General features: G+C 39.3%; 1 protein-coding gene across 3 annotated transcripts in view; it reads right to left on the minus strand.

The window, feature by feature from the left end:
• Positions 1–14,234, minus strand: part of csmd3b (CUB and Sushi multiple domains 3b) — a 1,935,846-nt gene that overhangs the window by 379,353 nt on the left and 1,542,259 nt on the right. For all 3 annotated transcript variants that reach the window (XM_087986040.1, XM_087986041.1, XM_087986039.1), the window contains one exon: positions 6,330–6,499. In XM_087986040.1, coding sequence (XP_087842166.1) covers positions 6,330–6,499 — 170 coding nt within the window. The remainder of the gene's footprint in view (positions 1–6,329; positions 6,500–14,234) is intronic.

A 14,234-nucleotide genomic window follows, 5' to 3' on the forward strand; every position in this document is an offset into this window, starting at 1 on the left:
TAAGAAAACAGGGAATTGAAAGAGCAGGATGTCCATCACAAAAACCAGATGGGTTTGGTAATGGGGAAACCATTGTCATTAATATGGAATACCAACATCAATCTGTCTACTTCCATCTTGAAATGAGGCGAAAAGATGGGCAGGTGATCGAGAAGGAAGCTTGACACCTTAAGTGCAATATTAAGACTGTAAGCTTCATTGCCATTATATTTTTCCCCTGAATTTTACTCAGCAATTCCTGAATCTCTGGAATCCTGGCAAAAAAAATACAAAGAAGAACTTGGATCCTGGAAGAAGTGCTTTTGCACCTAACTGTTGGATCCATTATGTCTACATGGGGTATTCCTCAATTGGGCACCCAGCTTTCTAAAAGCTAGCCCCTCCCCCATGCCTCAGCTTCCTTTTCCAGGCCGCTAATCAGACAGTATAAGAGCAGGAGGCCATTTTGCCCCTCAGGCATGCTGCATAATTCATTGTGATCATCAACTCAATAGCTTATTCATGCTGTTCCCCCATATCCTTTGATCCCCATAGAAATATAGAAGAAAAAGGAGAAAATATACCATCCTTTGAGTCAGAATTGAACTATTCACTGAAAGACCTCCAGACTTGGATTCCCACCTGCCATCAGGTCTATTACCATCTTTGTTGACTTATTCCTAGTTAGGCCATCTACCTCCCATATTCCCTGTGGCTTCAGCACTGATTCTCCCATGAAGAGATCACATCTGACACTCTCTATTTAGGTTCAATGCTTTGCACTGCTGTGGATTTAGCCTCCCTAAATCCTGCCAAAAGGATCAGTGGTATATTAATCCAAAGGCTCATGACTCAGGGAGCATGACAAACAAAGTTGTTTAGGATTTCTCATGAACACCCAGGAGGTTCCTCATTCAAAGACACTCAGTTCAGCAGCAGCCACTCACTCCCAGAGATTGACTGACAGTTTTTAATGATCATAACCTTTTATTCCAGGTCATCATAGAATCCCTACAGTGTGGAAACAGGCCATTCGGCCCAACAAATCCACACTAACCTTCCAAAGAGCAACCCACCCAGACTCAGGTTCCTACCCCATCCCTGTTACCCTGCATTTTCCATGGCTAATCCATTTAGCCTACACATCCCTGGACACTATAGGCAATTTAGCATGGCCAATCCACCTAGCCTGTTGAAGAAAACCCAAGCAGCCACTGGGAGAACATGCAAACTCCACACAGGCAGTTGCCTAAAGCTGGAATTGAACCTGAGTCCCTGGCACTGTGCCACCATGCCACGCCTTCTGGGGCGGCATGTTGGCTCAGTGGTTAGCACTGTTGCCTCACAGCTCCAGGGACCAGGGTTCAATTCACACCTCAGGCAACTGTCTGTGTGGAGTTTGCATATTCTCCCCACGTCTGCGTGGGTTTCCTCCGGGTGCTCTGGTTTCTTCCCACAGTCCAAAGATGTGCAGGTTAGGTGAATTGGCCATGCTAAAATGCCTGTAATATTAGGTGGATTAGTCTGGGGTAAATATAGGGGAGTGGGTTTCTCTTCGGAAGGTCAGTGTGGACTTGTTGGGCGGAAGGTCCTGTTTCCACACTGTGGGTAATCTAATCTAATCTTGACATGGGGAGGGGGAAAGGGTCCAGTTGAAGGTCTGTCAAGAGCCCGAGTTACATAAATGTACATCAAGTTTTCTTGAAAAGGAATTGTGTTGAATGGGGGTTGGATTGGTGTCTAGCGACTCTTTCCTTTCACAACATTCAGTCAATGTCAAAAACAGAAAAAGGATATATTGTTGCTTTTCAATGTATTCACTAATGTTAATATTTGGGAACAGATTCACAATTTATGGAGTGATATCAAATTTATTGGCATATCAAGCACAATGCATACTGTCAAAATGCATTAATGAATGAAATGTATTATTTCATGTCTTTTTTTCTGACCCACAGCACCTTTCTGATATGCAAAACATCTTCCACTGGACAGCAATTAGACTGATTGACATCTTATGCTGTGTGGCAATGATGCAGTCAGGCTTCAAAAGGACAGACCAGCTGAAATAATTGAATAGGAATACATTGGAGGAGAAGAAAGGTTATGGTGCTAACTACTCAGCTAACAGTGCTCTTGATCCATCCAGTAAACAACTTTTTTGGTGCATAATACAATTCTAAGATGTCAAGAGACAGACTGTACACCATTGACTCTAACCCCTCAGTTCAAGTCCCACCTGCTTCACATGTCTGAACAGGTTGATAAGAAAATATCCACATTATCTATCCTGTCCTTAAAAGTCATTAAAGTGACTGCTGCTGGCAGCTCTAAGCCAATTTAAAGTTATCCTGGACCCTTTAAAATAAAAGTTCCTTCCATAGACAGTTTGCCTATGTCCTCCCATGCGCTTTCTTCCTCTCTTTACATTGGATCCAAACTGGGTACTCACGGTGGCACCACCAGCAAGCAGGCTGTGAGCATTGGTCTTACACTCACAGTATGTCACCGTTGTGAAGTTAAAATCCTGCCAACAAAATGGCTCATCATTCAGTTAAGGCTGTCAAACAATATTATGATTGCATCCTGCGCTCAATTCCCAATCAAGCTCAACTAAGTCCCATTTTATGTAACTGTTGTTAGTGCCTCTGCCATGATAAAACAGTATCTGACAAACCATAACATGAGAGTTGCTATGATTTGGAGATGCCGGTGTTGGACTGGGGTGTACAAAGTTAAAAAATCACACAGCACTAGGTTATACTCCAACAGGTTTAATTGGAAGCACACTAGCTTTCGGAGCGCCTCTCCTTCATCAGGTGATTGTGGAGGACACAATGGTAAGGCACAGAATTTCTAGCAAAAATTTACAGTGTGATGTAACTGAAATTACACATTGAAAAATACCTTGATTGTCTGTTGAGTCTTTCAGCTGTTCGAATACCATGACAGTTTCACTTCTTTCATGTGTAAATCACAAAACCTTTTTTAAAAAGTTGTATTCTCAGGTTAGCTGTAACAATTGATGTTAGCTAGACAATATGTTGATGGTGTTAGCCCCCTGTGTTCTCTGTCTATGCCATGATGTATAGATTGATTCTAATCTAAAAAGTGAGATAACAGAGTTTTACATGAATTCGTGCAGTTTTTGAGCAAAGTACAATGTAACTCTGCAAGTACAAATTCACCCTACAAAATATATGTGTGCATGTGGGTCTTTGTATCTGTCTGTGTGTGTGTCTGTCTGGGTTGGGGGTTGTGAGTGTGAGAAAGAGTGTATATGTGTGTGCATGAGTGGAGAGTGGTCTAAGTCTCTGAGAGGATGCCTGTGTGAGTGTGGGAGTGTGTGTGTCTGTAAGGGTGTGTGTGAGTATCTATGTGCATGTCTGTGTATGTGTGTCCATGTGTATGTATGTGTATAGGAGTGTGTGTATGTGTGTCGGAGTGTCTGTGTGTGTATAGTGTAATGTGGTCACCTGTAGTGTGACATGAACCCAAGGTCCCGGTTAACGCACTCCCTATGGGTATGGAACCCTCTCACCAACTTAAGACACTCTACACTCACTACACACACATATACACTCTCTCTCACACTCACAACCCCCAACCCAGAGAGACACACACACAGACAACACAAAGACCCACATGCACACATATGTTTTGTGGGGTGAATTTGTACTTGCAGAGTTACATTGTATTTTGCTCAAAAACTACATGAATTCATCTGTTATCTCACTTTTTTAGATTAGAATAAATCTAAACATCATGGCATAGACAGAGAACACAGGGGGCTAACACCTTCAACATATTGGTAAAAACAATGACTGCAGATGCTGGAAACCAGATTCTGGATCAGTGGTGCTGGAAGAGCACAGCAATTCAGGCAGCATCCGAGGACAGGCAGAATCATTGTTTTTACCTCGTTGATTTTAACCCTACTGCGAATCCTCTTGCAAGGATGCCTGCCTTGAAGAAGTTTTCCTCCTCTCTCTACAAGAATCTCAGGGAGTCCCTCTCCCACTGCAACTCCCAGGTCATTTCCTACTCTATGCTACTCTCTCCCCACCCCCACCCTCCTCTAGCTTATCTCTCCACGCTTCAGGCTCTCTGCCTTTATTCCTGATGAAGGACTTTTGCCCGAAACGTCGATTTTGCCTGTCCTCGGATGCTGCCTGAATTGCTGTGCTCTTCCAGCACCACTGATCCAGAATCTGGTTTCCGAGGACAGACAGAATCATTGTTTTTACCTCGTTGATTTTAACCCTACTGCGAATCCTCTTGCAAGGATGCCTGCCTTGAAGAAGTTTTCCTCCTCTCTCTACAAGAATCTCAGGGAGTCCCTCTCCCACTGCAACTCCCAGGTCATTTCCTACTCTATGCTACTCTCTCCCCACCCCCACCCTCCTCTAGCTTATCTCTCCACGCTTCAGGCTCTCTGCCTTTATTCCTGATGAAGGGCTTTTGCCCGAAACGTCGATTTTGCCTGTCCTCGGATGCTGCCTGAATTGCTGTGCTCTTCCAGCACCACTGATCCAGAACCTTCAACATATTGTCTAGCTAACACCAATTGTTACAGCTAACCTTAAAATGCAACTTTTAAAAAAGGTTTTGTGATTTACACATGAAAGAAGTGAAATGATCATGGTATTCGAAAAGGTGAAAGACTCAACAGACAATCAAGGTATTTTTCAATGTGTAATTTCAGTTACATCACACTTTAAATTTTTGCTAGAAATTCTGTGCCTTACCATTGCGTCCTCCACAATCACCTGATGAAGGAGAGGAGCTCCGAAAACTAACGTGCTTCCAATTAAATCTGTTGGACTACAACCTGGTATTGTGTGATTTTTAACTGAGAGTTGCAAGCTTTAAAAGGAACCCTTCAACATGATTAGCCGTACCACCTTCATCCTAGCTGAACATTCAAACCTCAGGTTTAGACTAAAATGTTTTAATTTGGTTTAATATGCTCTCACTTTGACTTTCTCTACTTTATAGCTCAATAAATTAAATTTGGTCTGACTGGTTTTGTATCAAACTCTCAACTATATTGTCATACGATGATGGCGAAGGCATCATTTTTTCTGTCACACTATTATCCCCATCTGTGCAATTGAAATATTTTGATAACACATACTAAAATTGTCTTGAAGCAGATTTTTCCATCAATTGCCAAATTTTCCATTCTTGGTGTTTTGTAATGAAGATGTCATTAAAATAGGACATTTTATATGCATTGTGGGATGTTTTACTTTTGTTAAGTATCTTCACATAACATCATCTTCGAATTTAAAGTAGTAGTAAACATGGTAAGAATGAAAGATGTAGCTATTTCATATTCAGCTTTTTGTTTTATTAATGCTTGCTCACAGATTGAAATGTACCCTTTGGTTTAAAAAATGAATTAGAATAGTCGCTTTCATTTAAATTAGTTTGTGGCAATGTACTTCATAAGTAACTAATCATTCCCACATGATGAGATATGATGTGGAATAAACAAATGTTATTCTTGTCAAGCTCACTTTTCAAACTTCACAAAATGTCTACATTTGACCTTTACGTTCAAGTTTTAAAGATTTATTCAATAGTTAAACCTAAAACCTAACTATGGTGTAAAATATTGTCAGAGAGATAATGAAATGCAATTACTGTAATTTAAATTTTCAATCAATTCTCAGATCAGATTTTATGAGATATCTATTTCTTCTCTCCTGCCTCAAACTTTGAAAAATAACTTCTCCCAGTGTAAAAACCTTGATTTTGGGAAATTGTGTTGCGTTTTTTTATAAACTGTCATGAAACATTTCCAGATATTCAAATTTCTTGGTCACTTCATACCTTAAGGGTGTCTCCTTCTGAGACAGTACACTCTAAGCGCTAACAACGGTGATTCTTTTATTTCTCAACACTTGGAGAAATTTGTTGTCATTCATTATTTTCAATCAAATAACACCATACAAAATCTGATATCATTGCAGCACTAAGTCCAAACAACTGAGAAAAGAAAATTGAAAGGGTAAATGTTCATCTTCAGTGGGATGAGAACGTAGGAAGGAAAATGTGCTTAAAAACAGTTATATTTAATCAAAAACATTTCACCATGAGAAGAATGGTCTTTGTACAGTGGTGCTGTTTGAGAAACAATTAAATGTTGGCCATTTTATTGATTGTTGTTATGGAAGGACAGGATGTGGCTGTTGCCTTGAGCACAAAAGCTTTTGTGCTTAGGATTGTCTCTTTATATTAAAATTAAGGGTGTTAATGTTATTTGAGGCTTTTTTGTGAGAAAAGCACAATTCAAACTGACATGAAACATTTCCAAATATTCAAATTTCTTGGTCACTTCATACCTTAAGGGTGTCTCCTTCTGCTAAACGGAATGTTCTGGCTGAAATATTAATCCCTTTGCCTGCTTGCACCTGTATACTGTACACGCATTCATGGTTGTTTTCATAGTTCAAAGGATAGTTGGGAGACAGTAGGATTCCCTCGTTGCTTGTTATAGATGTCCCACATTCAGCTGCAGTTGGAAGAGAAGCATTTTGATATAAGAAGTGCCCTGAACTTAAGAGCAAATTCTCTACTGCATACACAGCACAATCATTACAGGGCACAAGCCATCCCTTCCTATCAAAAATAAAAGAGGTACACATTAAAATCTGTTCAAAGTAGAAGGTAATCAGTAACTTCTGCAACAAATAAAATCAAAGCTGTAGACATTTATTATTATGAATGGCCAGGAAAAAAAATACATGTTCATGCAAACTTTCAGCAAATATGTGTACTGCAAGTAAAAATGAAATATTGATTTGGTCATCGCTTAAATGAATTGTGAAGTCAGGGTATTGTGCTATGCAATTTAAAGAAAGAACATTAGCTATTTATTACTCAATATTCTAGTTAATGGTAATCTTATGGTCTAAATCTGATTGAAGAATCTAATCATTGACAGAATATTTGTGTTTCATTTACCTACCTGCATAACCTGGTTTTGGTCTCCTGTACTAAAATCTCTTTATGTGGCTCATTGTCAAATTGTGTTTGATAACTTTCCTGTGAAGTACCATGGGATGGTTTCCAAGTACAACTTGGTTGTACTATGTCCGAAGAATCAGTTTACTGGGTATCCAAACCAGAAAACGTGCAAGGATGTGTTAACAGTAAATTCATTGTGAATCTACATTGTCAATCAAGCAATGGAATCACTAGAATAAAATATCTATTGTTTTTCAGGTTACTGAAAGCTTAAAGGTTGTTTTAAGGATTGGTTCTGTTTGAGCAGGTGGCAAATTCATGACAGGGAATTATCCCTTTTCCAATCTCACAGAGACAAGTGGTGTATAAACTTTGGACTATCTGCTCATTTGACTGATTTAATGATCAGCCAAGATGAAATCTTGTTAATAGTTAGTTGAATGCACAACAGGGGACCCAATAGTGAATGATTAGGAAATGCTTTGGCTAACTAGCATCTCTTAAAGGCAACATGTCCCTCTCATGGGGGAATTGCATAATAGAAACCATGACATTTAGAACAATTAATTTTAAGGAGAAGAACACAAAATGGAACAACGGGGTCAGAGGGGGGGAACCCACGTTCTTGGATGAAACTCAATGACTCGGAATAGAGATTGGTCAAAAATTGGACAATTGTGGAGTAATGATTGTGATGGGATGAAATCCTAAGAACACAAACAGTACAGATCTAGTTTTTATCCTTACATAACCTTTACATGGTCCATCCCTGACTGTTACCTTGTTACCTTCCTTCATTTCTCTGACTCTATTATTGAGGATAGGATAACAACCTTCCAACCTTAAAAACATTAACATCCACAAGGACAAGTGCAGCTGATATATGGGAACACCACCACTTGCAAGTTCCCCATCAAGCCATTCATGATCCAGATTTATAAATATATCATTGTTCTTTCAGTGTCACAGAGTCAAAATCTTGGAACTCTCTCCTTGACAGTCCACTGCATTAATGAAGGGGGTATTTCATTGAAAAAAGTGTTCAATTTTGTATGAGATGTTCAACTGAAACTGTCTGCACTCAGATAAAAAGATACCACTGAACAATTTAGAAGAAAAGCAGCTTGGTCATTCCAGTGTCCCAATCAATATTCCTCCCTCGGCAGAAAAGAAAAACAGACTGTGGTTACTTTGCACAAATTGGATGCCACGTGTCCTGCATTACAACACTGACTATACTTCAAAAGTATTTTATTCACTGTAATGCAATTTGAAGCATCCATTAATCATAAAGTAAACTGTATAAATGAAACACTGCCATTATTTCATTCATCTAAGGGCTTTATTTCATTCACAGTTTGTCTACGTAGACGGCATCTGTTCTGATGATATACCTCCTTTCTTCCTCAACTGTGGATTGTATTCACCATGATTGATAAAGTCTTTGACCCTGTCAATTCTATTTCCTAATGCTATGTCAGTATTCATTCTTTTGTCTCCCAAAACCGCCAAACAATTCCCTTTTCCTTATCTTTCACTCCACCAGCCACTATGTTCAATCAATTATCCTTTGTCATTTCCATTACATGCAGCGTGATGTGATCAATCAATATATTTTTGCAATTTCTTTCCATATTTTGAAGACAGTTCCCTCTATGACCCTGGAGCTGACCCCTCAATAATTCTTAACATCGCCTTGCCACAGTCTAGCAGCAGCCCAACATCGATCCTTTGCTCTCCACTCTTTTCACCAGCCATGACCTTAAACAATCCTTCGAGGTGAAAGAGTGATTTACTTGTAATTATGTTAATTTACTTACTGTGATCCCCTCTGGACTGGAGTGAGATCCGTTTTGTAGAACATCGCCATTCACTCCACAAGTCTGGCATGAAATTTTGTGTCATCTGTCATTTCCATACTCTTACCCCTCTGTTACTATGGCTAACTGCATAGTTTGAATCCATCTCAACAAGCTCTATCTCATTTTCCATGAAGTACTTTACAGCACTCAACATGCATCACTGAAGTCAACACTTTAGGTTGATTAACTTGGCCTCTTTTTTGATTGGGGAGTGCCTGGTGAGTGGGGATAAAATGGCTGGCTTGCTCATGCTTCTGTCTTTACCACTTATTGCTCCAGAAGCCTTTTGTTTGGTTTCTTTACTTGCCTATTACCATCTTGATTTCCCTTGCACTCTCATCTAATTTGTCATTTAATCTCTCCTGCCATCTGCCCTATCACTGACTTCCGCCTCTTGTTTTCCATTCCCTCTCCCTTTCTCTAAACTTCTGTAAAATCTATCACACTTCCAAGTTTTCTGCAGTTCTTTCACAAAGTCATTGACATGAAACATTAGCTTCACTTCTTTCTCCACAGATAGTGCGAGACTAGTTGAGCATTTCTGGCATTTTGTGTGTTGCCGACCTTTTCCAGGATCAGAAGTACAATCCGAATACTCCTGATTAGTTGGTAAATGCAATGAGCCCGCAGTCTAGTTGGATTGTAGATAATTAATTAAGCATTTTTGGGATGATAGAGTGAGAAATGGTGCTGGGTCTCAGTAAGAGAAACACTCCACAAAATTGACACTTAGCCAAAATATACCAAGATTCAGCCCTTAATCTCTGCTCTGCCTTTTAGACAAAAGAAGGGTGATTATTTGGAATGGGCACAAAACCATACTAGTGGCTGCTTTTTACAGGCTAGAGACTTTCCTTTGGAAGGGTTTTGATATTGTCAGGAGATGTTACATGAAGCAGAGTTGATCCCTGAACTGACTGCTATTTCAAACTTATGTCACTAATAGGCAGTTAGGTTCAGCACTGTTGGAGGAAGCATGTGACTAAACCTCCTTTCTGGACGAGGGTAATGCTCACCAGAGAAATAAACTTGCACTGCAGATAAACAGTGGCCCATCTTGAGTGAAAGCTCATCAATGCATCTTCTTACAAGATAAGGGAAACTTGCAATCATATTGTGTAAAGATTTTCTTGGGGAGTCAATATGTCTCTGTGGCAGTTTATAAAACATTCGTTAGCATTCCAGTGCCATCAGGAGTTACATTTGGTATCGATTATCTGGCTGACTTTGAGCCGAGACATTGGTTACTTTTCATTATTGATGTGTTTTTTTCAGTGAGTCTGCTCAGGATGAAATCAGAAAATTGAATGTGCAGTGGTGGAGAGTAACTTCAGTGCATTTTACTGATGAATTGATTTTTTCACCTTTGACACCTAAATATTTATGTGTATCATCTTTTGATGCCTTAGTAGTAGTGACTGTAATGAGGTCAGTCAGGTGAACCTCATAGAATATGAGTTATCTGATTGGGGCTGTTAATCTTGTCCATTCGTTTTTTGGGGGGAGGGAAGCCCTGGATGGCAGATAAGAACAGGAGTGTCAGAAGTTCTGTTCACTCTGAGAGCTGCCTCTAATAAAGTTGGATCACTGTCAAAGACTCTCCATATGTAAATAAAGGGTGACTTGGTGATGGAATACTGGCCTCTGTGTAGTTACTTCATATATAATACCTAGAATCATATACTAACTTAGGTTTCTATATCTGTAATGGTTGGCTGTATGTTCCATTTTGATCCCACATTCTACATCTTAAAATATTTTGCAACATCCTGCTCCAGTTGTTAAGGTGTTAAGCTTGGGAGGTGAGGTATATATCAAAATTAATCTTTTCCAGCAGTGTTTTAAGAAAACATATGCTATGAGTTATGAAAACCAATCCTCATTTCATCACTTTTTTAACAAGGTGGCTAAAAGAATAGTAACAGGTATTGCATTATTTGACTTTTTCTGATTACTTACTTTTCCAAAGAATATGGCATATTTCTAAAATGTGTTCAAATTTCTTTCAATGTAGTATCTGACACTGAGATGCTACAATTATACATTAAAATTACTATATGCATTCAATGTTAAATGCACAGCTGAAAGATTTTGCACAGCGTTGCCAGACATTCAGTCTTGCATTGGTTCGGATTGCAGCAAATCAGGCCCCAGTAGTTAAATCAGTTCCAGTAGTTAATTATTGAATTTAGATCCAGAATTTTGAAGCCAACACTGCCCAGTCTGAGGGAAGGCCTGTTCAGTTGGGGAAATATGCAAACCAACCCCAAAATGATTCAGGAATGAATGACAAAGTAAACTAATTAGTTTGGCTGAATCAAAGTAGTCACCTTATAAAGCTCATTGTTTAAATTTTGGTCATGATTATTTTTATATTGATGAGTATATCCACATGAACAGTCCTTGTGTTATATTCAATTCTCTGTTGCAACTAGTTTATAATCAGAGGTTTTGCTAGCTGCTGCAATTCACTACTTATCTGGTGTCATCAGATTGCATGAGTTATTCAAAGGGTACACACTTGCTATCAGTTGACTCTTAAATATTTACGGAACACTGGGCTGGCCTTCATTTCTTCCTTGTTTTACCCAGTTTTTTTTAAGCTGGAATTCAGCCAGTAAATTTCTGTATTATTTCATTTGATTCTACCTCTGAATGAATATCCAATCACGACAGGAGAAGGGCTCAGTCATTTCGTACATTGAGCCTGCTGTGCTATACAGTAAGTTAGTTGCTGATCTAATTGTGGCCTTCACTCTGCTTTCTTCTGTGCCCCACATCATAGCTCATAATCCAGATGCATTTTTAGACCAAAAGTGGGTCTAACTCACCCCTATGTTAAGTACGATTTTTCCAATCACTGGCAATTTCGTGCAGACTGCCATAATGCCCCGTCTTTTTGCTGAAAGAAGTGAGTTCTGCATTTCTAATCGGAGATTCTGATCAGGATCATTCAAAGATGTATGATTCTATTCAAACGTTCTCACATTGTAAAATGCCAAGCCTGTTACAATGGGGATTCCATAATAGGTATTGTTGTGGATGATCAACAACGTCCACGCCTCAACTGAAACTGATTATAGATCTTATTCCTCCAAATCAAGATAATTTCTCAAACTACAACCTTATTAACATATCTACCCCACTTCTTTTTGTCCATCCTGTCCTTTCAAAATTTCAAATATCATTATGTATTCAATTCCCAGCCATGGTCACTTTGCAACTGTTCAATGACTAACATGTTATATTAATTTTTATTTGTGCTCGCAATTCATCCATCTTGTACAATGGTTGCATGCATTAAAGAACAATTAATTCTATCTTTTTTTAGAACCATTTTCCTTATACTGAACTCATTTGCTTGTGTATTTCCAATTTTGCAGCTTTGTCCCATCCTGTCACACTCCTGCCTTCCTGTCCTGTTCAATTATCATCTCCTTTCTCTTCAATTTTCAACTCAAGTAAACCCTCACATTCATCATTTGCAGCCGTCACTGCAATCCTAGTCATATAGCTCACCAGGACATTAATCCAAGCATGATTGATGTGGAGGCTACCTCACTGCTGTAACCCAGTCTTCCCCCGGCACCCATGTCCATTGTGATAATACCAGTTGATGTTATTACTGTGCAAGTCAGGTCCCAGACTGAAATCCAACTTGATTTTCTTTTGTTTTTAATTAATGAAGTAATAATACATTGAAATATAAGCACAGAATACTGTAGAAATGGATTTAACAATACAACAGAAGTTTATAACACAAAAAATTAGGTTAAAACAGAATAAACCAAACTATTTATACATATTGTAATTTGAAAGATTTCCAAATATGTGCTAAAATGTAGTCCCACCTATCCCAACATGCTTATATTGCAGTTTTAAGTCAGAAGAGAGAATTCTCTTCTTTATTACATTCAAAGGTTTGAATGAACTGGATCTTCAAATTCCTGGTCTTAAGAGTTTGATAGACTTCTTTAGTTATTAGTCCACAACTGTGCTTACATTTTCTAAGTTTCAAATAACCCTTAGGGTTCCACCCAAACACTGCTGGTCTGGAGCTTCCAACTAAAACCCTAACACTCGAATAAGCTATTTCTGGAGAATCAGTTTCAGTTAACCAGGATTCAGCAAACTAGGGCGGCACGGTGGCACAGTGGTTAGCACTGCTGCCTCACAGCACCAGAGACCTGGGTTCAATTCCCAACTCAGGCGACTGACTGTGTGGAGTTTGCACATTCTCCCCGTGTCTGCATGGGTTTTCGCCGGGTGCTCCGGTTTCCTCCCACAGTCCAAAGATGTGCAGGTCAGGTGAATTGGCCATACTAAATTGCCCGTAGTGTTAGGTAAGGGGTAAATGTAGGGGTCTGCGTGGGTTGCGCTTCGGCGGGGCGGTGTGGACTTGTTGGGCCAAAGGGCCTGTTTCCACACTGTAAGTAATCTAATCTAATCTAATCTAATCTAATCTGAAAATTAAAGCTTTCCAAGCAATGTGTTTTTCACAAAGCAAAGAAAAAAAATCAATTTTTGCAACTGAAAGCAGAATAAAGTTCTTCAATGTTTATTCTATCTCCTCTTAAATCTTCCGATATAAACAAATTCCCATATCATCTGAGGAAGCCCCACTCTTGCACTGGCTTAAAAACAAAATCATGGCTCCAGAAATATTAACAGGTTAATTGTTAACCATTTCTCAGACATATAATGAGTAGCCTCCATCATTAGTTCAAAATCTGAACTCTAAAATAAATGACATTCATAAAATCACACAACTTACATCAGGACATAACAGAAACCTACATTTCCTAAACCAATTTTTAATCCTTACGTCTATCTCTCTTATCTTATTTCCCAAGTTGTTTTCATGTGTTATGTGGTAATTTTGAAATTACCACCACTTTGATACCTTTTTTTTCTAATTTAGCGCCTGGTTGCTCATAATTCCTCAGTAGAATTTGTATATTAGCCTTACTTAGAGTCATAGAGTCTTAGAGAAGTATAGCACGGAAACAGACCCTTCGGTCCAACCTGTCCATGCCGACCAGATATCCCAACCCAATCTAGTCCCATCTGTCAGCACCCAGCCCATATCCCTCCAAACCCTTCCTATTCACATTCCCATCCAGATGCCTGTTGAATGTTGCAATTGTACTAGCCTCCATCATTTCCTTTAGCAGCTCACTCAATACATGTACCACCCCCTGCGTGAAAAAGTTTCCCCTTAGGTCTCTTCTATATCTTTCCTCTCTCACCCTGAAGCTATCCCCTCTAGTTCTGGACTACCTCACCCCAGGGAAAAGACTTTATCCATTTATCCTCTCCATGCCCCTCATGATTTTTTAAACCTCTATAAGGTCAGCCCTGAGCCTCCAAGGCTCCAGGGAAAACAGCCCCAGCCTATTCAATCTCTCCCTATAGCTC

This window comes from Chiloscyllium plagiosum, unplaced genomic scaffold (assembly GCF_037043375.1).
Source record: "Chiloscyllium plagiosum isolate Xiang-an unplaced genomic scaffold, Cpla_swu_hap1 HiC_scaffold_4, whole genome shotgun sequence".
Lineage (NCBI taxonomy): Eukaryota > Metazoa > Chordata > Chondrichthyes > Orectolobiformes > Hemiscylliidae > Chiloscyllium > Chiloscyllium plagiosum.